At 49.6% G+C, this 23,850-nt stretch overlaps 1 protein-coding gene across 2 annotated transcripts; it reads right to left on the minus strand.

Moving 5' to 3' along the window:
- Window positions 1–2,001: 2,001 nt before the first annotated feature.
- On the minus strand, window positions 2,002–23,743 carry VPS16 (VPS16 core subunit of CORVET and HOPS complexes). 2 transcript variants are annotated; one of them, XM_022592842.3, is made up of 24 exons: window positions 23,436–23,743; window positions 8,518–8,606; window positions 8,161–8,258; window positions 7,945–8,073; window positions 7,720–7,864; window positions 7,480–7,595; window positions 7,257–7,379; window positions 7,071–7,126; window positions 6,596–6,685; window positions 6,405–6,499; window positions 6,177–6,253; window positions 5,589–5,720; window positions 5,367–5,494; window positions 5,201–5,236; window positions 4,900–5,008; window positions 4,602–4,736; window positions 4,398–4,506; window positions 4,210–4,307; window positions 4,020–4,127; window positions 3,621–3,698; window positions 3,355–3,524; window positions 3,177–3,273; window positions 2,402–2,505; window positions 2,002–2,286 (listed from the first exon to the last, which is right to left on the minus strand). In XM_022592842.3, the coding sequence occupies exons 1-24, from the start codon at window positions 23,486–23,488 to the stop codon at window positions 2,142–2,144; spliced, it is 2,520 nt and encodes an 839-aa protein (XP_022448550.2). In that variant the 5' UTR covers window positions 23,489–23,743; the 3' UTR covers window positions 2,002–2,141. The 2 variants fall into 2 exon arrangements, with proteins under 2 accessions (XP_022448550.2, XP_022448552.2); XM_022592844.3 differs by lacking the exon at window positions 23,436–23,743 and adding an exon at window positions 23,214–23,390.
- Window positions 23,744–23,850: the final 107 nt, after the last annotated feature.

Here is a 23,850-nt window from a genome sequence, read left to right on the forward strand (position 1 = left end):
AGGCTTTTATTGTGTACGTTCTAAATGCACTGCCCAGGGCCCCCCTTCCAGAGAAAGAGGACTGGGTTGGATGGTTCCAACCCTTTTTCTAGTTAGAAAAGCTGGAGAAAACATTTGTGAAAAGCACTGAAGGGAATTCCCTGGCGGTCCCGTGGTTAGAACTCCACGCTTCCACTGCCGGGGGCACAGGTTCGATCCCTGGTCAGAGAACTAAGATCCCACATGCTACACAGCGTGGCCAAGAAAAAAAAAGGCAATGAAGAGCTACCAGGGCAGTGGAGAACTGTGGGGACAACACTGAGGAGGAAAAAAATCCCAGAGTGACCCCAGTATTGGGAATCTCCTTTCCTTTCCCTGAAGGTGTCTGCTGATTCTAAGAGGGAAGGTTGATAGATTGTGCCAGACGGTGATTCCAAAAACTGGCCCAATTTCCAGTTTTACACACTCTTCCAGAGCCTTGCTACTCCTCTATCAAAAGATGGCATCTATTTCCCCTTGGAATTGGATGGGGTAGGCCCATGTAACTGCCTTGACAAACAGAATATGGCAGGTATGATACTGTGTGACTTCCAAAACAAGGTTAGGGAAGGCAGTACAGCTCTACGTGGCTCTCCTGGGATGCTGCCCTTGGGACCCAGATGCTATGTCATGAGGCAGGTGTTATGGCTGACAGAACTAAGGTTCCAGTCAACAACCAGCTTCAACTGCCAGACATGTGAGTTGCCAAGCCCTCAGATTCTAGCCCCTAGCTGTCAAGTCACCCCCAAACTTTGAGTCTTCCAGCTGATGTCCTAGACATTGTGGAGCAGACAAACCATCCCTGTTTTATCCTGTTCAAGTTCTCTAAGTGGTGAGAATAACAAATGATTATTTTACAATTTGATTTATATCCCCTTGCAGGATTTTCACAAACTTACATTTACAAATCAGGTGGAGGAAGAAAAAGAAACAGAAACATCTTAGCAAGCTTGAGTCTCACTCTTTTAAAGCATAGCCCTAGGGGCGTCAAAGAGGGGAAAGTCAGATGTTCCAGGGAGGCCTACCTTCTCTCTGGGCTTTGGTTTCCTCCTTTGTCTTCCTTCAAGACTTAACGGGGGCAACAAAAAGAAAGGTAATGCCCTCAGTGTTGGGTAGGGGCGCTGGGGCATGAAGCCAAAGTGCACTGGAGTACAGAGGCTAGAGGCAGAGAGCCTGGAGGGTCACGAAGGCATTCCCACTGACCCGGGGCAAAGCCTCCATTGAGGGGAGTGGGGAGCCAGGGGTCTCCAGTTTGCAGTTCTTCCTTGACAGAACTGCCAAAAGGAGAATTTCATTCTCCTTTTCTCTTCAGCCCAGAGACCACTCAGAATTGCTCACCACTATCCAGGGGGCAGGGTTTCCAAAGGCTCCTCCTTGATCCCTCCAATCCAATGGCCACATGCCTCTCATTAGTCCTCCAATTCTCACTGTAGTGCAAACCAGGGGGGGGCCTTGCTTCAGGATCCCCTGCTCAGAGGGCCTGATTTCAGGTCCAGCTGAGTCATCCCTCCTCTGTCACAACAGCCAAGGAGAAGCTCTAAGACCCCCAAATGTCCAATAAGGTTTCAAATCCCAGTCTTGCCAGATACTTGCTCCCCCGTCCTCGATCATCTTCTGTAAGATGGGGTGATATTAACTATCTCACAGGGCTGTCTTGTGGAATAAATGAAAACAATGGTAAAGTGTTTAGCATGTTTCGTGTGTGTGTGTGTGTGTGTGTGTGTGTGTGTGTGTAATGCTTTTCAGTGTGGTTCTTGATGACTTGGTGCTTATTATGTTTTGTGCCATCTTTCCCCATAATCTTCCTAGAGGCTGTGAGCTTGAGAGGACTTTCCTTGGTAACTGTGGAGAGGGGTCTGTAAATATCACTGGAGAAGCTCCCTCTCCAGTACCCCACAATCAAACACATGGTTCTGCTGAGGTATCTGGAAGGTTCTGCCTCCAGCTTGCTTTTGCTTAGAATGGACTTGCATAGACAAGTACTCTAAAAGGTTTCGACTTTATTTACAACCAGAACCCTCATTCTCACCCCAGCTCTTCGGGCTTTGCTCTGGGGTAAGAGCTAGATGAGCAGTGACACTTCTGCCAGGCCCAGGGCTTGCGGAGATGAGCAGGCAGGCCCCTCACTTCTTCTGGGCTTGAGCCCGGGCCCGCTGAATCTTGTCAGCCGTGGCCCCATCTGTGGCTCCAGTGCAGTGGGACAATACGAGGCTCATCTCTGCCTCATTCCGGTGCTCGATGGCAACGTCTGCAGCCTGAGCCACGTCCCTGGGGTTTCAGCAAGAGGGGAGATGGTATTGCGCTGCCCAAGGGCACAAACCATGCCTCTCATCAGCCCACTGGCTCAGCCACCCAGCACCCTTAGGGCTCTCAGCAGACGCACCCAACGAGAAGCAAGGCCTTGACCTTCTGCTCGGGACCCACGCGGGAAGCATACTTTTTGGCTTCATATTTGTTGTGTTGTTTCATGCAGATTTCCACAAAGGGCTTAGGAGAGGGAGAGGGTGGAGAGGGAAGATAAGGCAGAGACCTCCTGTTCTCTCTCTTATGAGCAAAGTCCAGTGGATTTATTATCCCAATGTATTTTATATACCCTTCAGTCTGCATAATGACCCCCCATTCCCACCTAACATACACATACAACAGTTGTGATCTCAACATTCTTTGGGCAGAAACAACCTACCACAAAGATCTGTCAGAGCTTTGAGGCCAATTATTTCCATGTGTCCACTCCACCACCCGCTGCTGCTCACTCACAGCAGGCACCTTCCTGCCCTCCCAGGGCCTGAGCTTTCTCTCATGGCTGCCCTTATCCCACCGACCCACCACACCTCTGAACCACCTGCCACAGAAAACAAACCCCTCAACATCCTCCACTGCCTCACATATGTGCCCTCCCTGTGCCCCTCCCCCCCAAACAGGACTTTCCTTCAGGCACGTGGTGTCCCTTGTGGCCCTCCTTGGGGAAAGCAGCTCATTCTCCCTCCCCCTCAACATTTGCAGGCAGACTCAGGCCCATCCTCCCATGTGCCTGGCCCAGGAAGCTCCCACTAGCTCTGCGGGAGAGCTGAACAGATGTGTGAACAGACTGTCTGAGCCTGGCCCTCTCCCCAGTACGACCTCACTGGAGGTGGGGTAGAGGGAGGGCCCCATCTCACCAGGTAGCCGATGGGTGATTTCTTGCTCTTAGAAAACTTCTCTATCTCCTCCCAGTCTTCCAGATCTGCCAGGGCGGTCAGCTTCAGCCACCAGAGCCTGTGGGAAAGTTGGGGATGGAGGTGTTCCAGGAGGGGCAGGGGGTCCTGGGACCTATAGGCACACCGGGCCCTCACCTACCTCTTGTCAGGGATGCGGAAGTCACGTGCCAGCTGCTCCGCGCGCTTGTTTTGGCCGCTGAGGATGAGGGTGGTGACCGTGTCGTGTACAGACAGGTCTAAGAACCGGCCCCCCAGCTCATCTTCTAGGCGTCGTTGCAGCCGTAGGAGCCGCATTTGATCCTCTGTGGCCTGGGGACAGGGATAAGGCAGGACAGGGATGAGAGGGACAAGGAGGGAAGACCGGGAGGGGAGGAGAGGAGGTTGTTAGAGAAGAACGGGACAAACCTTGGCTGCGAACTCATTCTTGGCCTTGTAGAAGGCGTCGGCTGCCGTCTGCAGAGCTGCGACTCGCCCCTCAATACGCTGCAAGGGCAAGAAGGGACACCTGAGTTCATAGCACAAAGGACCTCGGCCCTCCCACCCAGGCTATGGTTTTCTCCCCCATCGCTGTGCCCAGGGTTGCCACTGCCAGCCTTGGCCACTGGGCACACGGCTCTGCTGTCCCTAATGGAAAGACCAGCTCCTCTGGGACCAATCCCCAGCCTGGCCTCATGTCTTCTCAAGCTCTCCCCCCACAGTGAGGACCAAATGGGGTATGTGCTGCATTCAAGGCCTAGACTCCTGGAGAAGAAGCCAGACCACCGGCCCAGCCCGTGGGCCCCACCCGCCCTGCGGCCCTCAGACCTCCTCTGCAGCGTAGCTGGCTCGGACGTGGAAGCTGCCCAGCTCCTGGTGGTTGTCATCCTGATTGTAAAGGTCCTTCAGCGTCTCTAGCTCTTGATGCTTACAGAACTGGGGCCACAGCAGGCGGGCAGTCAGCAAAGCCAACTCAAGGGCTCAGGAGGCTCCACCCCACGCTGCCCCCTGCACACACCTGTCGGTACAAACTTAAGGCCATGGGCTGGTTCCGAAGCGTCATGAAAAAGTCTCCTCGGTTCAGCTCATTCTTCAGGTGCAGCAGCACCGTGAACACTATGGGACAATAAGGTGGGATGAGGGTCCAGCCCAGCCCCTTCCTCAGCCCAGGGTCCCCAGCCTTGTCCTCACCCAAACCCTGCTCACCCAGGTCAGTATCCCCACTCTCGATGGCCTTGCTTAGTGCCAGTTTGCTCCTCTTCATCTTTAGGAGAAGGGGAACCTGTTCCCCAGAGCGTGGCTCATATTCCAGCAGCTGTGGGGTGGGGAGGAAGGCACAGAGAGAAGGAGCTGGCCTGGGGACCTCTAACACCCACATCAGAGCATACAGGGAGGGCTAGGCACCCGCACCTTGATGGCCAGCTCCGTGCGGCCACAGCCATAGGCTCGTGCAGCAATGTCAGAGTAAGAGACACCAGGTGTGTCCCCCAGCTTCTGGTTAATGGCACGAGCAACATCCTCGTCAGACACGTCCTTCTGTTGTACCTGCAGAGGGAAGGGGGTGTCACACAAACCTGGCTCTCACCCCTTAACCCCCACCCCCACTGCCTTGATCAGGACCCACCCTTTCAGCTCTACACTTATTTCCTATACCTCACCAGGGCCTGTAAGCCCCTAAATGCCCTTGAACTCTGTCCTATATCCTCACCTTGTAGCAGGCCCAGTGGGCCAGGATTCTGCTGACGCCCTGCACTTCAGGAAGCCGCAGGTACTCACATATCTGAATGGCCAGGGGGTAAAGCCTCCGCAACACAAGCCTGGCAGACAAGGGAGGTGAAGAGCACAAGGGATAAAGTGGGGTAGAAAGAGGGCAGAGTGGTCCCAGCCTGTAACTCCAGCCTCCCAGATCCCAAGGAAATGAATCATGAGCAGTGACCACAAGAGCACACCAGGGGCTGTAATGCCCGCCCACTTACAGCCCTCCTCCCAGCACCCTGGGCTTGCTGTACCTGTCCAGCAGCACCTGGATGGTGAGCTGCTTGTATCTGTATTTTATTTGGTTAAGGATCCAGTTGGGAGATAAGTCCTATTTGCCAAGGAACTTCAGGAGGCATCTCCATCCCCTTGCCCTTCCACCCCTGGAAGTAAACACCCTGTCAGCACACTTGGGGATACTGGCTATAGGTGAGGGGAATCCCGATGTGATAGTCCCGAATGGCATTGAGTACACGAAGGTCCTGACACATGCGCACAAAGCTGTCGGGTGGAAATCTGTCCAGGAAACACTTTCCAAAAGAGGCCGCCTGAAAAGAGCCAGAGGGCAAGAGAGAGCTTCCCTCTCTGCCAGCCCACCCCTGCCCAGCACCCTCTCCCTCCAGCCCTGCCATCCAGCCCAACCCTGAGCAGACTCTTCTGCATGTCTGGCCAGTGCTCATGTCCCGCGGCCTCGATGCACTGCTGCACGGCCTGGGGCAGCTGCCCCAGCTCCTGGATCTCCCGCAGGTACTCATCCGCCTTCTGGCTCTCTTTCTGGGGAGGGGGGAAGGTGCCAGGGACAGTGCGTCATGACTGAGAACACCTCCATGTCTGGCCCCTAACCCCTCCGGGCTGTGGTTCAAATGGGCTGGTTTGGAAGGCTGCAGAGGCCAGACCCCAAATCCCCTCAGCCCACTCAGTCCTCCCCGCAAGGTGCCCACACACACCCCCATAGCAGCCCACAGTTGCCTGTGAGGGCCCTGAGACCTCTCAATAGAGCCCTGACTTGTGCCTAGACTGGGGGTTCCCTGCCCCTCCCTATCACCACACGAAGGACACCATGTCCCTTCAATCCACCTGAGCCAGCTCTCTCTAGCCCAGCCCAGCCCAATGTCCTGTCTGGACCCCTGTCTTGACAGGTAGCACTTGGCTGCAGGGGCATGGGCTGGGCCAATTAGGGGAAGGGGAAGGACAGCATCCTGAGGCCCAAGGAGAAGCCCAAGGCTTTACCTCATATTCCTTCTGGGCCTCCAACAGTAGCGCTCCGGGGGCCATTGAGGCAATTTTAAAGATCTCCTCGCTGGCCACTGGGAGGAAATTGGTAAGTGGGAAAGGGGGTCAGGAAACCCTCATCCCTACCTCAGTACCCTGATCCTACTCTGGGGCACCGGCCCAGGGCAGCTGTGGTGCCGAGGAGCCCCTGCCCTGGGTCACCCGGCGCTCTTATGAGGGCCTCACCTGGAACCTCGTGCAAGAACTCATGGGTACTGCGGGAGAAGATGCGGACCCCATCCAGCTCAGGCACCAGGTAGGAGTCCTCATCCAGCACGAACCTGAGCTTGGTCAAGGTTCCTAAGAGCACCCAGAGATGGCGCAGGGCAGGCGACCCTCCTTCCCCCTCCTCACCCCCAGCAGCCCTCCAAGGATACTGGATGCCCTCAGGTGCGTCGCCCACCACCATTAGCCGCCTCTCCCAGGCTACCACAACGGCCCTCTCCTTGCTGCGAGGACGGCTGCACCTGTGGACAGCACCACACACACACACACACACACACACACACACACACACACACACAGGGACACACAGGGACACACAGGATGCCTGGTCCACAGCCATGTCTCCCACATCGCTGCTTATATCACTCTGCCTTGGGACAACCCTGCACAGGCTTGCTGCCGCTTATCCCATTCCTCTGGCTGACCAGTCTGCTTCCCTCTCATCCTGTGCTGTCAACTCCCAGGGGTATCTGGGGCCCACAGGGGACTGGCCCCTCAAATATGCACTGGCAGAGAAGACAAGATTCAAGCTCCACTTGGCTGGGTCAGTAGACAGGATGAATCAACATGTCCCAGGAGACAAGGCTATGTCCACTTCTACCCCCAGGACAACACCCTCATCCTCACCAGACCATCTGCTTCGGGGGAGCCCGGATGTTGCAGTTGAACTCACACAGCTTCTCCTGAAAGGGTGCAGGGAATGTCATGGTCCTGTCTCAGCAGTCACCAGTCTGGTTCAAAAGCCCTTCCCCTACCCACAAGAGATCTTTCCTAGACAAGGCATGGTGCCCTTGTGTTGTCCCAGGATCACACCTTGAGAGACGCTGTCCCCATCCAGATGTACCCTGTGTCTGTGAAGAGCGCCAGGTGTCTGTAGGTGAAGGAGACAGCCATCTGCAGGAAGCTGCTCACTCCTGGGGCTAGGCCAGGGGGTGTCTGGGGCAGGGCCGGGGAGGACACCAAAGATACTGACTTCTCAGAGCCTCCCACTGCCTCCCCCAGTCCCTCCAGTTCACTCCCACTCAAGGCCTCTCACCACTGCAGAGCAGGCTGCGTGATCCAGGAGGTAAAGATCAGGTCCTACAGCCAGAAGAATGTGTGCCACTCGGTCCTGGCACATTGTGGTCCAGCATGATGGTGCGCTCTGCAGACCTGCGGCCAGGGAAGAGGACAACCTCAGGCTGACCAGAGCCCACAGTTTCTGCCTCTGATGGTCCCATGGACTGGAGGCACATTTGTGGGCAGTGAATGCTGCCTCAGGGGTGTCAGGGCTCACCTGGCACCTCTGGCATCCGGCGGAGTTTGAGGTCGCCCACGTTGGCACTGAGGGTGAAGCGGTGGGCCCCTGTGAGGATGGCCACCCCAGAACCAAACTCAGTATGGAAGATCCGGGCATCTAGAACCCGGTTCTGGAGCACCTCCTGGAGAGAGGGACCGTGGGTTGAGGGAGCCGCAGATTCCCAGACTCCATCCCTTTTCCCCAGCCCCCTGGGGCCCCTACATTGCCCATGCTGAAGTGTCTCCGGAAGTCACCATGAAGCCCATAAACCAGCACGACCCCGTCTTCCTGCACACAGAGCAGCTCCTCCTCAGCTGACCAGCCCAGGGACACCACGGGCCCACTCTTCCACTGCAGAGGAGAGGGAGGTTCCGGAAGCTGTCCTCGGGATGCAGAACCCTGTCCAGCCCCCAGCCGCAGGGCAGGCAGGGTGCTCACCAGCAGACTGGCCAGAGGCACACCAGAAGCTGAGTAGATCTCAAGAACTGGCCGTGCGCTGGCAGGCTTCTCCTTCCGCCCGGGGTTCCTCAGCAGCGCTGTGGTTTGAGAAGAAACCTTCTGTCCTAGCTGCCCAGGCCCACCCCATGTGAAGCAGGCCTTATGAACTAGCTCCTTAGGCCCGCCCCACATGCGGCAGGCCTCCCAAGAACCAGGATTAAAAGCATCTCAGTAGGGTGGAGTGGGGGTGGGTAGCATATGCCAGCAAGAACCACCCAACAGCAAGGACCCCAAGAATCAAAGACCCTGAGTTCATCCCGTGGTCCCAGAGCATGCAGTGCCAGAGGGGCGACTTACCAATGGGGCCCCCATAGGGCGCAGCGGCCACCAGGCAGTCCCTCAGTTCCTCCTTCAGGTCCCAGTCCATGCTATACAGCTCATATTTCCTGCCCACACAGTGACAAACAGAGATTAGACTCGTCATGATCCTGCATCCAGATGGGCTGAGCCCCAGAGGAGCCCCTAATGCCTCCATCTGTTCCCCCCCAAGGGGCAGGGAGGGGGGTGATGGCTAGAAACAGCTAGGCCAGCTGACCACATGCATGCTTAGGGATAGCCGGTGAGGGAGCAGAGGGTGTTTGGAGGGCAGGCTGTGTGGCCAATATCCAGGGCACAAAGTGAGGTGGGACTAGGGTGGGGTGGTTGGCTTGAGCCTGCATTAGCAGGAAATAAGACCCTCCAGGAGGGCCTCCCAGGATAGACATCCTTTCTTCTATTTCTGGTTCTTAACACTGAATCTGGTTATGGGCTTTACACCCAGGGGTCCAGCTCAACGCCTGTTAATAATGAACTCAGTTTTAGAGGTACTGAGTGAGCAGTGCCTGAAAGAAATCCAAGAGGAGCTCTTTAGTAAGCCTAGAGCTAGGGAGAGTCCTGGGTTGCAGATGCCAGTATATGAATGCTTGACTCACAGGAGGTAACTGAAATTACAAACTGGCAAACTGGCACAAGATGACTGCAATCTGAGATATGCATGGATCACCAAGAGATGTGCTGCATGGGAAGACAGAGTAGGAGGCTTGAGGCATGCCATCATTTGAAGGCTGGAGGTGGGGAAAAGGGGACAGAGAAGAAGTGGACACTACACCAGGATACCAAGAGAAGACAATGTTCAAGAAGGAGGGTGTTTCGGCTAGTATCATTTCAGGAAACTTCCCGTTAAAGATCAGGAAGATGTCCATCGTTTCTTTCTATTGACATTCTTCTCGGCATTCTAGCCAAAATAATTTAAGAAAAAACCCCCAGAGGTTTCCATTTTGAAGAAGGAATGAGGTTGCTACTATTCATTTACAAATAACGAGATAGTCTACTTAGAACATCCAAAGCAGTCTATGGACCAATGAAAGAAAGAGCTCAGTAAGTGATCAACAAAAATCAATATATTTTTTTCTATACCAACTAGTTTTCTATACCATAGTAAGAACTAATTAGAAATATAACTCTTGATAGCAATACAACTATGAGACCGAAGAATAAACCTAATAAACATTTTTTGCAAAATCAAATCAGTTTACTCAAGGATATAGAAAACATGAAGAAATATTCTAAAGGATCTATAAATGCACGAGAATTCCATTAAAAATCAGTCCAATTTTCTGGTGGGTAGGGAAGCACAAACTGATTCTACAGTTCATCTGGGGGGGGCAAAAAAATGTCATCTGAAAGAGAAAATACTGGATAATATTTAAGAACATTTGAAAATATGAGAACAGATATATATATCAGATATTGAATACACTTAAAAACTAAAGTTAAGGACTTCCCTAGTGGCACAGTGGTTAAGAATCTGCCTGCCAATGCAGGGGACATGGGTTCGATCCCTGGTTCGGGAAGATCCCACATGCCACGAAGTAACTAAGCCCGCGTGCCGCAACTACCGAGCCTGCGTGCCGCAACTACTGAAGCCTGCGTGCCTAGAGCCCGTGCTCCGCAACGAGATGCCACCACAATGAGAAGCCTGCGCACCACAACAAAGAGTAGCCCCTGCTCGCCGCAACAAGTGAAAGCCCACGCGCAGCAACGGAGACCCAATGCAGCCAAAACTAAATAAATAAAAACAAAAATACTTTAAAAAAAAAGCTCTAATTAATTGTAAAAAAAATGAAAATAAAAGTAAAAGAAAAATGGTCAAGGGCTATATCATAACTGTGAAAATATTTTAAAACGAAACATAAAAAACTTGAGAAAAATGTAAGCTAATATTTTCATAATGTGAACTATGGAAAAGTCTTTCAGAGTAAGACACAAAACCCAGAAATTAAAAAGGAAAAGACTGATAGACGTTATCACATAAAACTTAACATATGTATGTTAAACATTAATACATAAAAGTCAAGTGACTACTGTGAAAAAATCTGTAACATTTGTAACAAAGGGTTATCATGGAGAACACGTAAAGAACTCCTTTACAAATCAGTAGAGACAACACAATAGAAAAATAGTCAAAGGATATGAACAGACATACTTAACAACTAGGTAAATATGAATTTAAAAATTATTTTTATGTTTTGGCCATCTGAATGGCAAAAAATTAAGAGGTTAATAAATAACATGGAATATTGTTGAAGATGTGGAAAAATGAACACTTTCCTACATATTGGTGGGAGTGTAAAATGGTTCAACCCTTATGGAAGAGAATGAAGCACTTATGTATCCAATTTTTAAATGTGTATGCACTCTAACTTAGCAATTTCCTTCCAAGAGTCTAACCTATGAAACTACTTGCACAAGTACACAACGGTATGAATTCACTGCAGCACTGTTTAAAATAGTTTTTAAAAATCCTGGAAAAATCTCCGGGCTTCCCTGGTGGCGCAGTGGTTGAGAGTCCGCCTGCCGATGCAGGGGACATGGGTTCGTGCCCCGGTCCGGGAGGATCCCACATGCCGCGGAGCGGCTGGGCCCGTGAGCCATGGCCGCTGAGCCTGCGCGTCCGGAGCCTGTGCTCCGCAATGGGAGAGGCCACAACAGTGAGAGGCCCACGTACCGCAAAAAAAAAAAAAAAAAAAAATCCTGGAAAAATCTCCTTAAATGCCCATTAAAATGAGACTGGTTAAATAAACTACTTATGCCCATTTTGGGGAATATTATGTGCCTATTAACAAAGTGACTGGGTATGTTCACATGAAGTGGGCTCTAAGATATATTGTTAAGTAAAAAAAAAGGCAAGCTGCAGTGCAGTATGAACCATATGAATCCACTTACACAATAAAAAACTGAGCACATATTTTTATAAGCATATTTACATATAATCACATGTATGTGTGTAAATACATAGAAGAACTCTCATAGGCCTCCACACTGAGCCAGCGTGGAGAGACAGTGGTTACCTTTGGAGAGGGTGGTGAATGGGGGAGGGGAATAGGGAGACTGACAATTTGTAGGCTATATACTTTTGCATTATTTGAATTTTTCAACCCCATGTACATTTCTTTTGACCTTTTGTTACTAAAATCCTTAGATGAAATCTGATGGGAAGATAGATGTCCAAACAGACCTAGCATGCCAGTTATCAATTCACTGACACATAGCTCCAAATTCACTCTTCCATATGTGTTTTGTGATAACAGACAGTATTCTTTTAAGAATTTCTCCTTCACAGTGAGCCTGATGTTAAGCCTCCTCAGTAGAGGGTGCTGGAGGAACACTGCACGAGGAAGAGGCTTCTCCTGCTGCTTCCAGCAGGGCAGTCACCCAGCAGCTAGGGTGTGAGGACATCTGGCGGTGCTCTGACCAGCCATGCAGCAACCTCCAAGGCTTGCCCAGACTGGCTCCCTGGACAGACATGGCATTCCCGGCCTCCTGCCTACACCAGGCCCTACTCCCTCTGCATGCCAAGATGCCCGGCCACTGACTGCCCTGCCCGTAGCCTTGTTTCCGCTGACCCCCTCTGCACAACCATGCACCCAATCACTGGTTGTGGCTTGCCTTACAGACACTAAGTGCTCCAGGCTGCCGGCATCAGCTCCCCAACTCCCTCTGCACGCCCACACCACTGACCCCTAGTTGCAGCTCACCTGTGGCCCCTACCTGCTGAACCCCAGAGGGTTGCTTCTTGCTGGCCAAGCAACTGTGGACCAGCTCTGGCCCAGGGAAACCGGTAAACTTCACTGCCATCCGGTGGGCTGCAACTGTATTTTCTCTGAGGTCTGAAATGAACCCCAGCCTGGGGAAGGTCCCTCCTTCCAAGTTTGTCGTTTCTTGAGTACTCTCCCTTAGCCCTAGGCTACCATATAAAAATTTCTCACATCTTATAGTTACTCTTTATGACAGCTTAATAATTCCTTACATTTATTAAACTTGCCCAGTCTACATCTCTTGACTGGACCCAGACTAATTGGTGCAGGGAGTGGCCCCAGGAGACAGACCCCTAAAGATGGGATTTGAGGACTGGTTTGGTCATGTGCTTGGGCTTGGGTGCAGTGCCGTGTTCCCTGACAATGCAAAACGGATGCTAGTAACCCACTGCGTGCAGCAGCATCACAATTAACCAAACCTGTAGTTCAGTGTAGTGAAATGCCAAGTCAAACACGTGCTTGACTGTATGGCAATAACGATGATTGTAAAGGCTGTGGTGTGGATGGGTTATTTTGAGTGCACTTGAACATTTACAAAGAGAAAATGACAAGGTTAGGTCCATTAACTTTCAGCTGCAGTCATGGTCTGAGAAGCAGAAAGCTTCTGTAACAGCCTAAAAGAATCTCTTATTTCTTGTAGTCACACAGCTGCTACTGCTGAAAATCAAAGACAGAGTTTAATCGTATGGGTTGTTAAACAATGACAGTTAAATTCACTGGCACATGTGAAAGTTAGGGCACTAATTAGAAAAGAAAGGAATCCTGAAACTTGGAAGGGAGATAACTGGTTAGACCCAGATGAAACTGACAATCTTGAGCCGCCAAGTCATTCTGAGTCTTCCTCACCAGTGGAAGTAGCTTGCCCTCCTGTGTCCGAGGAGACTAGCCTTCCTCTACTTGAAAACCCTGTTATGCTCTCACTTGAGGTAGATGTCTTGGGAGCCTCCCTCTCCAAGGCTGACCTGGCTAACATTACTGCTGAGTGGTTAATCGGCCAAGAGCAGAGACCAATACATGGTCCCAGTATGGCACCATTCCCAGGGGGAGCAGTCCGCAAGTCGATTACACTGGACCTCTTCCATCATGGAGGAGACAAAGATTTGTCCTCACTGGAATACATATTCTGGATGTGGATTTGTCTTCTTTACCTGTAATGCCTTTGCTAGCACCTACCATCGTGGACTTACAGCATGTCTCATGTACCATGGGACTTCCTTGGTGGTCCAGTGGGTAAGACTCCACGCTCCCAATGAAGGGGGCCCAGGTTCGATCCCTGGTCGGGGAACTAGATTCCGTGTGCATGCCACAACTAAGAATCCTCATAATGCAACTAAGAGCCCGCATGTCGCAACTAAAACGCAGCACAAGCAAAATAAATAAATAAATAAATAAACAGAATGTCTCATCTACCGTTGTAGCATTCTGCAAAGCCTTGCGACTAATCAAGGACTTCACTGCACAGCAAAGGAAGTGCAGCAGTGGGCTCAGGTCCATGGAATCAACAAGTCTTACCTTATATCCCATTACCCAGAAGTGGCTGGTCTAAATGTACTGACGACTCACTTAAAGCACCAATTGGGAGACAGTATCCTAAAAGTATGGGGCCCTGTCTTACAGGATGCAAGCTTATGCTTTGCATCAGAGACCATTATATAGTATTATCTCCTCCACAGTCAGAATATGGGGGACCTGGAATCAAGGAGTGGAAGTGGGAGTGGCTCCTCTCACTATTACACCTAATGACTCTCATTAAAATATTGCTTCCAGTTTCACTAACTTTGAGACCTATTGGTTTGGAGAGCTTAGTCTCCAAGGGGAGAATGTTTCCACCAGGGGACACAACAATGGATTCACTGAATTAGAAGATAAGAGTGCTACCTTGGGGACTTCCCTGATGGCGCAGTGGTTAAGAATCCGCCTGCCAATGCAGGGGACACAGGTTCGAGCTCTGGTCCGGGAAGATCCCACGTGCTGTGGAGCAACTAAGCCCGTGTGCTGCAACTACTCAGCCTGAGTGCCACAGCTACTGAAGCCCGCGCGCCTAGAGCCCGTGCTCCACAACAAGAGAAGCCACCGCAACAAGAAGCCCGCGCACTGCAATGAGGAGTAGCCCTCCTCGCCGCAACTAGAGAAAGCCCGTGCGCAGCAACGAAGACCCAACGCAGCCAAAAAATAAATAGATTTATATATATATATATATATATATATATATATATATATAAAGGGTGCTACCTTGCCATTTGGGGCTCCTTATGCCACTGAAACAACAGCCAAGAAAATGGGGTTAATTTACTGGTTGAAGTGATTATCCTGATGGCCAAGGGGAAATCAAGCTGCTGCTACACAATGGAGGCAAGGAGGACTGTCTGAAACCCAAGGGATCCTCTGGGGCACCTCTTAGTACTTCCGTGTCTAACAAAAAAGGTTAATGAAAAACCTCAGCAATCAAAAAAAGCAGAATGACTGAGGTTTGGGTCACTTCACTATGTAAAGAGCAGAGCAGTGAAGGTTCTGGCTGAGAGCAAGGGAAATATGGGATGGGTAGTTGAAAAAGGAAGCCATAGATACTATGATCTTGTGACCAGTTACAGAAATGAAGACTATAGCCACTTTGTGTATTTTCTCTGTGTTTGTTGTATGCATACGTTTATATATATATATACCAGCCACTATCTTCTCTCCTTCCCATTTTTATTTTATACACAAATTATTAGAGGTTAACTTTAAAATTCAATTTTTAGGTAACAGAATATTCAGTGGGACTGTAATGCAATTTGAGGAGTAACTAATATAGTGATTGATACAATGACTGTTAAGACTGTATGTCTTCTCACTTTGGGAAAAAGAAGTTTACTTGTAAGAAGGATGGTATCTTGTTAAGCAGAAATATAAAGTTGTTTTGTTGTTGTGAGGGAGTTGAAGTGTAGAGGGCACTTGTGGAAGCTGATCAGCCAAAGAATGGACTGTGCCAGTTATCAAATTATTGCCTCCCAGCTCCAAATTCATCCTTCAATACATGCTCCACAGAGAGCTAGATGTTAAGCTTTCTCAGTAGAGGGCCCTGTAGTAAAGGGATATTGTAGGAGGAGGGGGGTCTCTGGCTGTTTCCAGCAGCTGCAAGGTCAGTCAGCAGTGTGGGTATGAGGACATCTGGTGATACTCTGCCCCAACCATGCGCCCAGAACACACAATCCCTTGGTGACCTCACAGCCTTGGCCTGGACTGGCATCCACCTTCCCGTGGTTCTCTCCACAAGACACCGCATGCTCCAGGTCTCCTGCTCATACTGGTGCCCCCTGTGCAAGCCCATGAACCTGGCCACCAGCTATGGCTCACCTGTGTCCTATCTGTGCCCAGGAGGGCTGCTTCCTGCTTGTCCAGTGACTGTGGACCAGCTCTGGCCCAGGCAAACCAGCAACTCCCCCACCATCCAGTGGGCTGCAACTATACCTTCCCCAGCGAGGTAGGAACCCCAGCTTGAGAAGGGCATTCCCCGCCCCCCAACTTGTCCTTCCTGTCTCCTCAGCCCTAGGAAAGGACAGTTTTATTTTATCTTATAGTTACTTTGTTATCACTGTTTAATAGTTCTTTATACTAAACTTCTCCTATTTAATCACTGTATGGTTTGTCTCCTAATTAGAATCATAGTGATATTAACTGTGTCACATTCCACAGACCACTTGCTTGTCACAAGGGGGAAAACAGGTGAGGATGTGGCCATCAGCCTCCAAACTACCCGTCAATCTCAACTTCCCTCGTAGCAGACAACCCGATACAATGATGCCTCCAGATGAACACCACACACACATCACGTACAAGGTGTTTCTGCCAAAAACGTCAACCTGAATCTGATCAAGCCTTTAGATCTAACACACAGTTTCAGGAAATACAGGCTATGATAGAGAAAAAAGTTCAAAGGCACCACAAGGAAGCAGGGGGACAAATCCAGAAAGCGACTAGGTCTCTAAAACAAGTCAATGTCATGAAAACAAAGGGTAGGGGTGAGAGTAAGGATGATAATGTTCAAGTTTACAAGAGACTTAATTAAGAGAGATAAGCAGGGAATTCTCTGGTGGTCCAGTGGTTAGGACCCAGCACTTTCACCACGGGGGCCCAGGTTCGATCCCCGGTCAGGGAACTAAGATCCCCGCAAGCCACGCAGTGCAGGCGTGGGGTGGGGTGGGTAAGCAAATGAATAATTCTATTTGGGTCTCAATTTGAACAAACCAGTTATAAAAAGGCATTTTGAAGACAACTGGAGAAGTCTGAAGAAGGACTGGTTGCTAGATGATATTAAATGTTCATTTTGTTTGGTGTGAAATAACACTATAGTTTTATAGGAAACTGTCTTTTTTTTTTCAAAGTAATACACATTTAAGGTGTGACTATAATTTACTTTAAAATATAGCAGAAAATGTATTTGATTGAAAAGGTGTCTGGATATTGTTTTTAAATGGTCCCAAAAAGTGTGTGTGTGTTGAGGGATGGGGGGCGGGTAGATGAAGTGAATGGCAAAGTGCTGACACTTGTTGAAGCTGGGTGATGAGCACATGGATGTCCACTACACTACTTTTAGAACATTTACGTATATTTGAACTTTTTCTTAAATTTTTTTAAACTTACAAGTAGTTGAAGCAAATGTATTACAACACGATAACAATTTTTAAGCCTAAACAATGGCTATGGGTATTCACTCTATTATTCCTACTTTGTTGTACATTTAAAATTTTTCACTGTAAAAAGTTATATACAAATTCCAAGAAAAAAGGGAGGTCACCTCTATCCAATGCCCCAGGCAGTCAAGCTCAAATGAGGCCTGAGCTGTGTCCAGTGCAGTAACAGGATGTCACTGAGAAGAGGGTGGTCAGACCATAGAGAGTGATAGGTGGGAAGAGAGAAAATGGAAGCAAGTATAGGTGGCAGTTTTCAGACCTCTGGTGAGGTGAGGAGGAGGGACTTGTTTATTTTTTGAATAGGGAAGTTTATTTTTTGTTAGGATGGGGAGATTTGAATATAGAGGTTGAGGTCTGAAAGGGAGCCCTTGGGGGTAAGGATTGTGGAAAACAATGTAGAGGTCTTCAAATTTTCCTGCAGCAAAGAAACACCTGGCTGCTTGTTAAAATACAGATCAAATTCCTAGGACCCAACCCAGAGATAATGGAGTAGATCTGGCCTAGGAAGCTGCATGCAGCCAGCATCTCAGGTGACCTTGATGCAGGGGGTCCTGCGTAACAACAGCTGGAGAAACCTGTGGTGGCGGGAGGGTGGATGGACGGCGCATGGTTTCTGAGAAGGCAGGGAGACGGGGCACACCTCCTCGGCAGGTTGGCAACACAACAGGCAGATTTCGTCAGGGGAACCCTACACTCTTCTAGGCAATGACTTCCAGCTCTCTGGGAAGCACAAGGTGAAGTCAGCGATTGGCAGGAGAGACCCAAGGAGGCTTTGGCTGCAGTCCAGGAGGTTAGCATCGACACAGACTGGGGTGGGAAAGAAGCGTACGGGTACAGGAGTAAGGGTCAGGGAGCGAAGAGCAGCAAAGCATGGGCCACCTCTTCAAGCCTTCAAGGTAAAGAAGGCTTCTCAGGGACAGTGAGGTGACTCAAGCTATGCCTCGAGGTTGGCCTGGGGCGTGGATGGACAGACTGAGAGCAGCATCTCAGAAAAGTCTACAGGTGAGGACTCTGTGACGCTAGGCCATATCTTCAGTGAGGAAGGTCAGCTACATATTTCTCCTCTACCTGCAGGTCCTGGAACTGGAAATCCCCAGAGCAGCAGTAAATGGACCCTGGGTTTAATACCAGAAAATCACTAAATCTAGCAGGTATGGTAGTCTCAATTCCAGCCCCCTCCGGGGAACAGTGACAAAATCCCTGCTGCAGTGCAGCTGAACTGCTGGAAAAGCACAGTCCACTGCAGTAAGAGAAGAGCTTGTGTGAAAATAGATGATCTCCAGCCTGTCCAGGCTGAGCTGTCAGATCACTGTGGAGGAAGAAGCGCATCAGGTCTAGCCTTGGGGAATAATCCATCAGTTCCAAAATCCCCAGGCCCTGAAGAGAGACCACAATCACCCCCGAAATCCCTTGACTCCAGCCTGCCTTAAAAATAAATACTACTAAAGTATCCTTGTGCTGGAAATGTAAAACGGTGCAGCTGTCATGGAAAACAGTAGGATAATTCCTCAAAATATTAAACACAGAATTACTATATGATCCGGAAATTCCACTTCTGGGTGAAAACAGGGTCTCGAAGAGATATTTGTACACCATTGTTTATAGCAGAATTATTCACAATAGCCATGAGGTGGAAGTAACCCAAGTGTCCACTGACAGATGAATGCATAAATGTGGTATATACATAAAAAAGAATATTATTCAGCCTTAAAAAGGAAGGTAATTCTGATACATTCTACAACATGGATGAACCTTGAGGACAGTATGCTAAATGAAATAAGCCAGCCACAAGAAAGCAAATAGTGTATGATTTCACTTGTATGAGCTATCTAGAGTAGTCAAATTCATAGATACAGAAAGTAGAATGGTAGTTGCCAGGGCTAGGGGAAGGGGAGAATGAGGAGTTATCATTTAATGGGTATAGAGATTCAATTTTTTTTTTTTTTTTGTGGTACGCGGGCTTCTCACTGTTGTGGCCTCTCCCGTTGCAGAGCACAGGCTCCGGACGCGCAGGCTCAGCGGCCATGGCTCACGGGCCTAGTCGCTCTGCGGCATGTGGGATCTTCCCGGACCGGGGCACGAACCCGCGTCCCCTGCATCGGCAGGCGGACTCTCAACCACTGCGCCACCAGGGAAGCCCTAGAGATTCAATTTTGCAAGATGAAAAAGTTCTGGAGATTGATTGCACAATGTGAATATACTTAACACTCCTGAATTGTACTTTATAATGAATAAGATAGTAAATTTTATATTATGTGTATTTAACCACAGTTGTTTTTAATGTTCACGTTTATATGTGCAAAACAGACAAACGTACAAAGCCGTAAAACCTACTAAAACAGTCAACCTCTCTTCTACGAAGAGTTCCACAAGTACGAAATGTATCTTCAGTCTCCTTCACCATAAAGGGTGTTTCTAGGGGCTTCCCTGGTGGCGCAGTGGTTTGGAGTTTGCCTGCCGATGCAGGGGACACGGGTTCGAGCCCCAGTCTGGGAGGATCCCACATGCCGCGGAGCAACTAAGCCCATGCACTATAGCTGCTGAGCCTGCGCTCTGGAGCCCACAAACCACAACTACTGAAGCCCCCACGCCTAGAGCCGGTGCTCTGCAGCAAGAGAAGCCACGGCAATGGGAAGCCCACACACTGCAGCGAAGAGTGGCCCCCACTCGCCACAGCTAGAGAGGGCCCGTGTGCAGCAACAGACACCCAATGCAACCAAGAATGAAAATAAATACATAAATGAATAAAAATAAATTTATTAAAAAATAAAGTACCTGAAACACTGTGTTCAAAACCAAGTTCACCGTTTTCCCCACCAAATTCACTCTTCCTTTCTCATTATGTTAAGCCAAAAATCCAAGTCATCCTCGATTTGTTGCTCTTCCTCCTCCCTACTAAATGCAACTCATCACAATGTCCTTCAATTTTACTCCCTTAATATCTCTCCTACTGGTACCCTTCTCTCCATCTCCAGTGCTCACCACCATCAACTTCTCCTTGGTCTATTCCACCAGCCTCCTAACCAGTCTCCATTCTTGCTTGCCCCTTCCAACTTGTCCCCCCATTGCCTCCAGGGGAACTTAAAACACACACACACACACACACACACACACACACACACACACCCTGCAAATCCAATCACATCAATCCTTTCACTTAGGCTTCTCACTGGTCTTCAGATAAAGTGGTCTCTTATCCTGTCTCCTTATCTGTGGCACTCCAGTCACACTGGCTCTCTCTATTTAGGTCACTGAGAGTGTCCCTGTCTCTCTCGCTTCAGGACCTTTGTATATGCTCTTCTTGGATCCCATTCCCTGCACCTAGGTTTACTCATCTCCTGGATGGGGAATTGTTCCTTCAGAAAGTCTTCTTTTCCTCTGACTTACCAATCTGTTATATGCTTTCTGAGGACCCTACACTCTCCTTTACCTCACTGCTTATGATCAAACAAATACAAAGTCATTAGTGGTTATCAACTGTCTCCCTGCTGGCTATAAGTTCTGAGGGCAGAAAGGGTCCATGTCTTTTTATTGGCCCAATATACATTCAGCGTGGCAAAGGGTTGGGCAAAATTATTTAATGGTATTATCCCAAACCGGGTTTTTAGAATAAAAATGGTTAAAATTCTGGAGCCTCATAAGAACTAATCACCATTACCTCTCCTTGCCCTCCCAAATTAGTGATTTTTCCAGAACATTACTTCCAATGCAAAAGAATCCCATCCTGTAGATAGGACTTGAAATGTCCGCCACCCTGTTTATCATTCATTCACTTATTTGAACATGTATTAATCTTGGCATAAGGTTATGCACAAATACAAATAAACCTAGTATCTGCACCTAAAATATTTTCTACTTATTTTATTTTCCTACTTAAAAACAAAAAACCTATGCTTTAACACAGGTTCTAGAAGAAGACCGGGCTCAAATCCTGGCTCCACTATCTGTGTAACCTGGTCACCTAACTTCTCTGTGCCTTGGTTTCCTCATCAGTAAGATGGGGTTAAAATAATGATACCTACCTCATGGGGCTGTGAGACTTAGACAATTTAATACACATAAAGTACTTAGCATGGTGTCTAGTACATAGAAAGGCTCAACACCCATTACCAAGAGCAACACATCGTCTGCAGCAAGGCTTATACCTCTACTCCCTTGGGGCGGTACAGTACAGGTAAGGGTAGGCTAGCCATGCAGATCATGTCTATGGCATGTACTCAACATTTACACTCATTTAAAACTTTATTGGGGGACTTCCCTGGGGGCCCAGTGGTTAAGAATCTGCCTGCCAATGCAGGAGACACGGGTTCGAGCCCTGGTCCGGGAATATCCCACATGCCGCGGAGCAACTAAGCCCGTGTGCCACAACTACTGAGCCTGCACTCTAGAGCCCACGAGCCACAACTACTGAAGCCCACGCGTCTAGAGCCTGTGCTCCACAGCAAGAGAAGCCACTGCAGTGAGAAGCCCACGCACTGCAATGAAAGTAGCCCCCGCTCGCCGCAACTAGAGAAAGCCCCCGCACAGCAATGAAGACCCAATACAGCAAAAAAAAAAAAAAAAAGATAGTAAAATTTTATTGGTGTATAAACAAAGCTAAGACTTCATATGATGACCAGGAGTTCTATGGCAATGAGGTCACCATTTTCAGTACTCTATTTAATAAGCCTGTGTAGGCAACATATATTTTCAAAAGTAATACATATTAATTTTTTATTGATTGATTGCCGCGTTGGGTCTTCGTTGCCTGTGCGCAGGCTTTTCTCTAGTTGCAGCGAGCGGGGGCCACTCCTCACTGAGGTGCGCAGGCCTCTCATTGCAGTGACCTCTCCTACTGCAGAGCACGGGCTGCAGGCACACGGGCATAGTTGCTCTGTGGCATGTGGGATCTTCCCGGACCAGGGCTCGAACCCGTGTCCCCTGCATTGGCAGGCAGATTCTTAACCACTGCGCCACCAGGGAAGCCCCAAGTTAATATTTTTAAAAGTATATGCTGTGTCGTAAACACCAAATTACATGCTACCTATGTCAACTGACAACGCTTCTCCACAAAAAGTTTAAATCACTGTTATTTCCTACTGACTTCCCTGATTTTTAACTAAATTTTTGCAACTTTTTTCACATTGTACAGGCACATTTATAAGAATCAGAAATAAACAACAAATGCAACAGATCTCTAAAAATTGCATCAAGGCATTTGTCCATCTCAGAAGTGTTAAGGGCTGACATTTTGTGTATTAAAGATTACAGTGAAAAGTTGTAACATGTGAATAACAATGGTATATAGTTTCACTAGCATTAACAGTTGTCTTCTATTGAAATAAGACCCCAACGCGATGCCTTTGTGATCTTTAGTTGCAATCAATAAAGTATTTTTTTAAACTTTATTAGGCAACCACTACATAGCAGGCACTGTTCTAAATATGCACTGGAGATAAAGAGATGCAAGAAATGCTCTCAGCCCTCAAGGAATTTGGTTTAGCAGAAGAAACCTATACAAACATTGCCCTACTGTGCCATACATAACAGACCTTAGCACTGGGTCTTGTGAGACCCAAAGGAAAGTCAGCTGAAAGTCAAGTCTGTTGGGCTTAGATCAGGGAAGGTTTCAGAATGAACCCTTAAACTAAGTCCTGAAGGATGAGTGAGAATTCTCCAGTGAAGTAAAGAGGGAAATGGCAGTGCTCACAGAAGGAACTGCAGGCTGGTGCGAACACAGGGAGCCCTGAAACGTTATGATGTGTTGGGATACTGTTCTGTGCAACTGGAACACAGATTTGGGTAGGAGTTGAAGAAGAAATTGAAGTCGAAGTTTAAAAGACAAATAAGGCCGGTTTATAGATATAACACGAGAAGGAGTTTGTACTTTGTTTTTCAAAGAAGAGAAGTCATTGAAAAAAAATCCTAATTAGGGTAATGATGTGATCAGTCTACACTTCAGAAAGATTAGTGGTTTAGGACTCCACGACTCCCATGAGAGGGCTGCCCCTAGCAGGGGGTCCTCACTCGTGCTGCCTCTGGATTTAGTGGCGATTCGCCTCCTTCTCCCAGCCTTGGTCAGCACTGTTACCCCGCCCGCCGTGCAAGCAAGCCCCCGTAGGAGCACCCCTGGTCTGACTTCAGCAGCACTTCCCGGCAGGAGACCGATCACTCACTGTCACCCGTGGGCGGCCACCCTCAACGTGATCTGAGCATCCTTCCAGAGGCTGACAGCCCTGGGCTTCAGTTGGGCTGTGCCGCTTACCTGTGTGACCACTACGGTTGCCTCAGTTTCCTTCTCCGGAGAAGGGGAAGGCCCGGCCGTAGGTGGCTGTATGTTAAGTGGTAGACGCCGCGGGAGAGCCGGCGAGGGGCGGACCCCAGCGCCGTAGAGACCGCGACGCGCGCGTCCGGCTCTGCTCAGAGACTCAAGCCGGCAGGCGAGCGGGATAAGCCAGACCGTGGGAGGCAGGGCGGGGCGACTCACCGGTAAAAGGCAGAGTCCCCAAGCGGGTTCCAGTTCGCGGTGTAGCAGTCCATAGCTGGTGCAGGTGGCAGCCAGCCAGCGCCGAGGGGACACGCACCTAGCGCGGGCTCCAGGCAGGCACTTCCGCTTCCGCCCGTCCGGGTCACGTGGCGACGCCGCGGCCACGGCCGTCACTGCTGTGGGCGGCTGCACTTGGCCGCCGCCGCGCCCCTCCCACGCCCGGGTGGGCCCGGCCCTGGCTCCTACTCCCCACGGCGGCCACCCCTGCTGCCTTCCTGTCCCCTCGGGCGTTGGGGGGTCGGGCAGAGCAGGACATGGGTGACCGGAAGTGGGAGTTGTGAGTGTCGCAGCCCGGGGCGAGGAGGGCCCAGGCGCTGTCGGGCCTCTGCGACTCACGCATGGAGAGTGCTGGGCG

The sequence above is a fragment of the Delphinapterus leucas genome, chromosome 15 (assembly GCF_059928025.1).
Source record: "Delphinapterus leucas isolate spDelLeu-1000000601 "Yukka" chromosome 15, BTC_Dleu_Yukka2, whole genome shotgun sequence".
Lineage (NCBI taxonomy): Eukaryota > Metazoa > Chordata > Mammalia > Artiodactyla > Monodontidae > Delphinapterus > Delphinapterus leucas.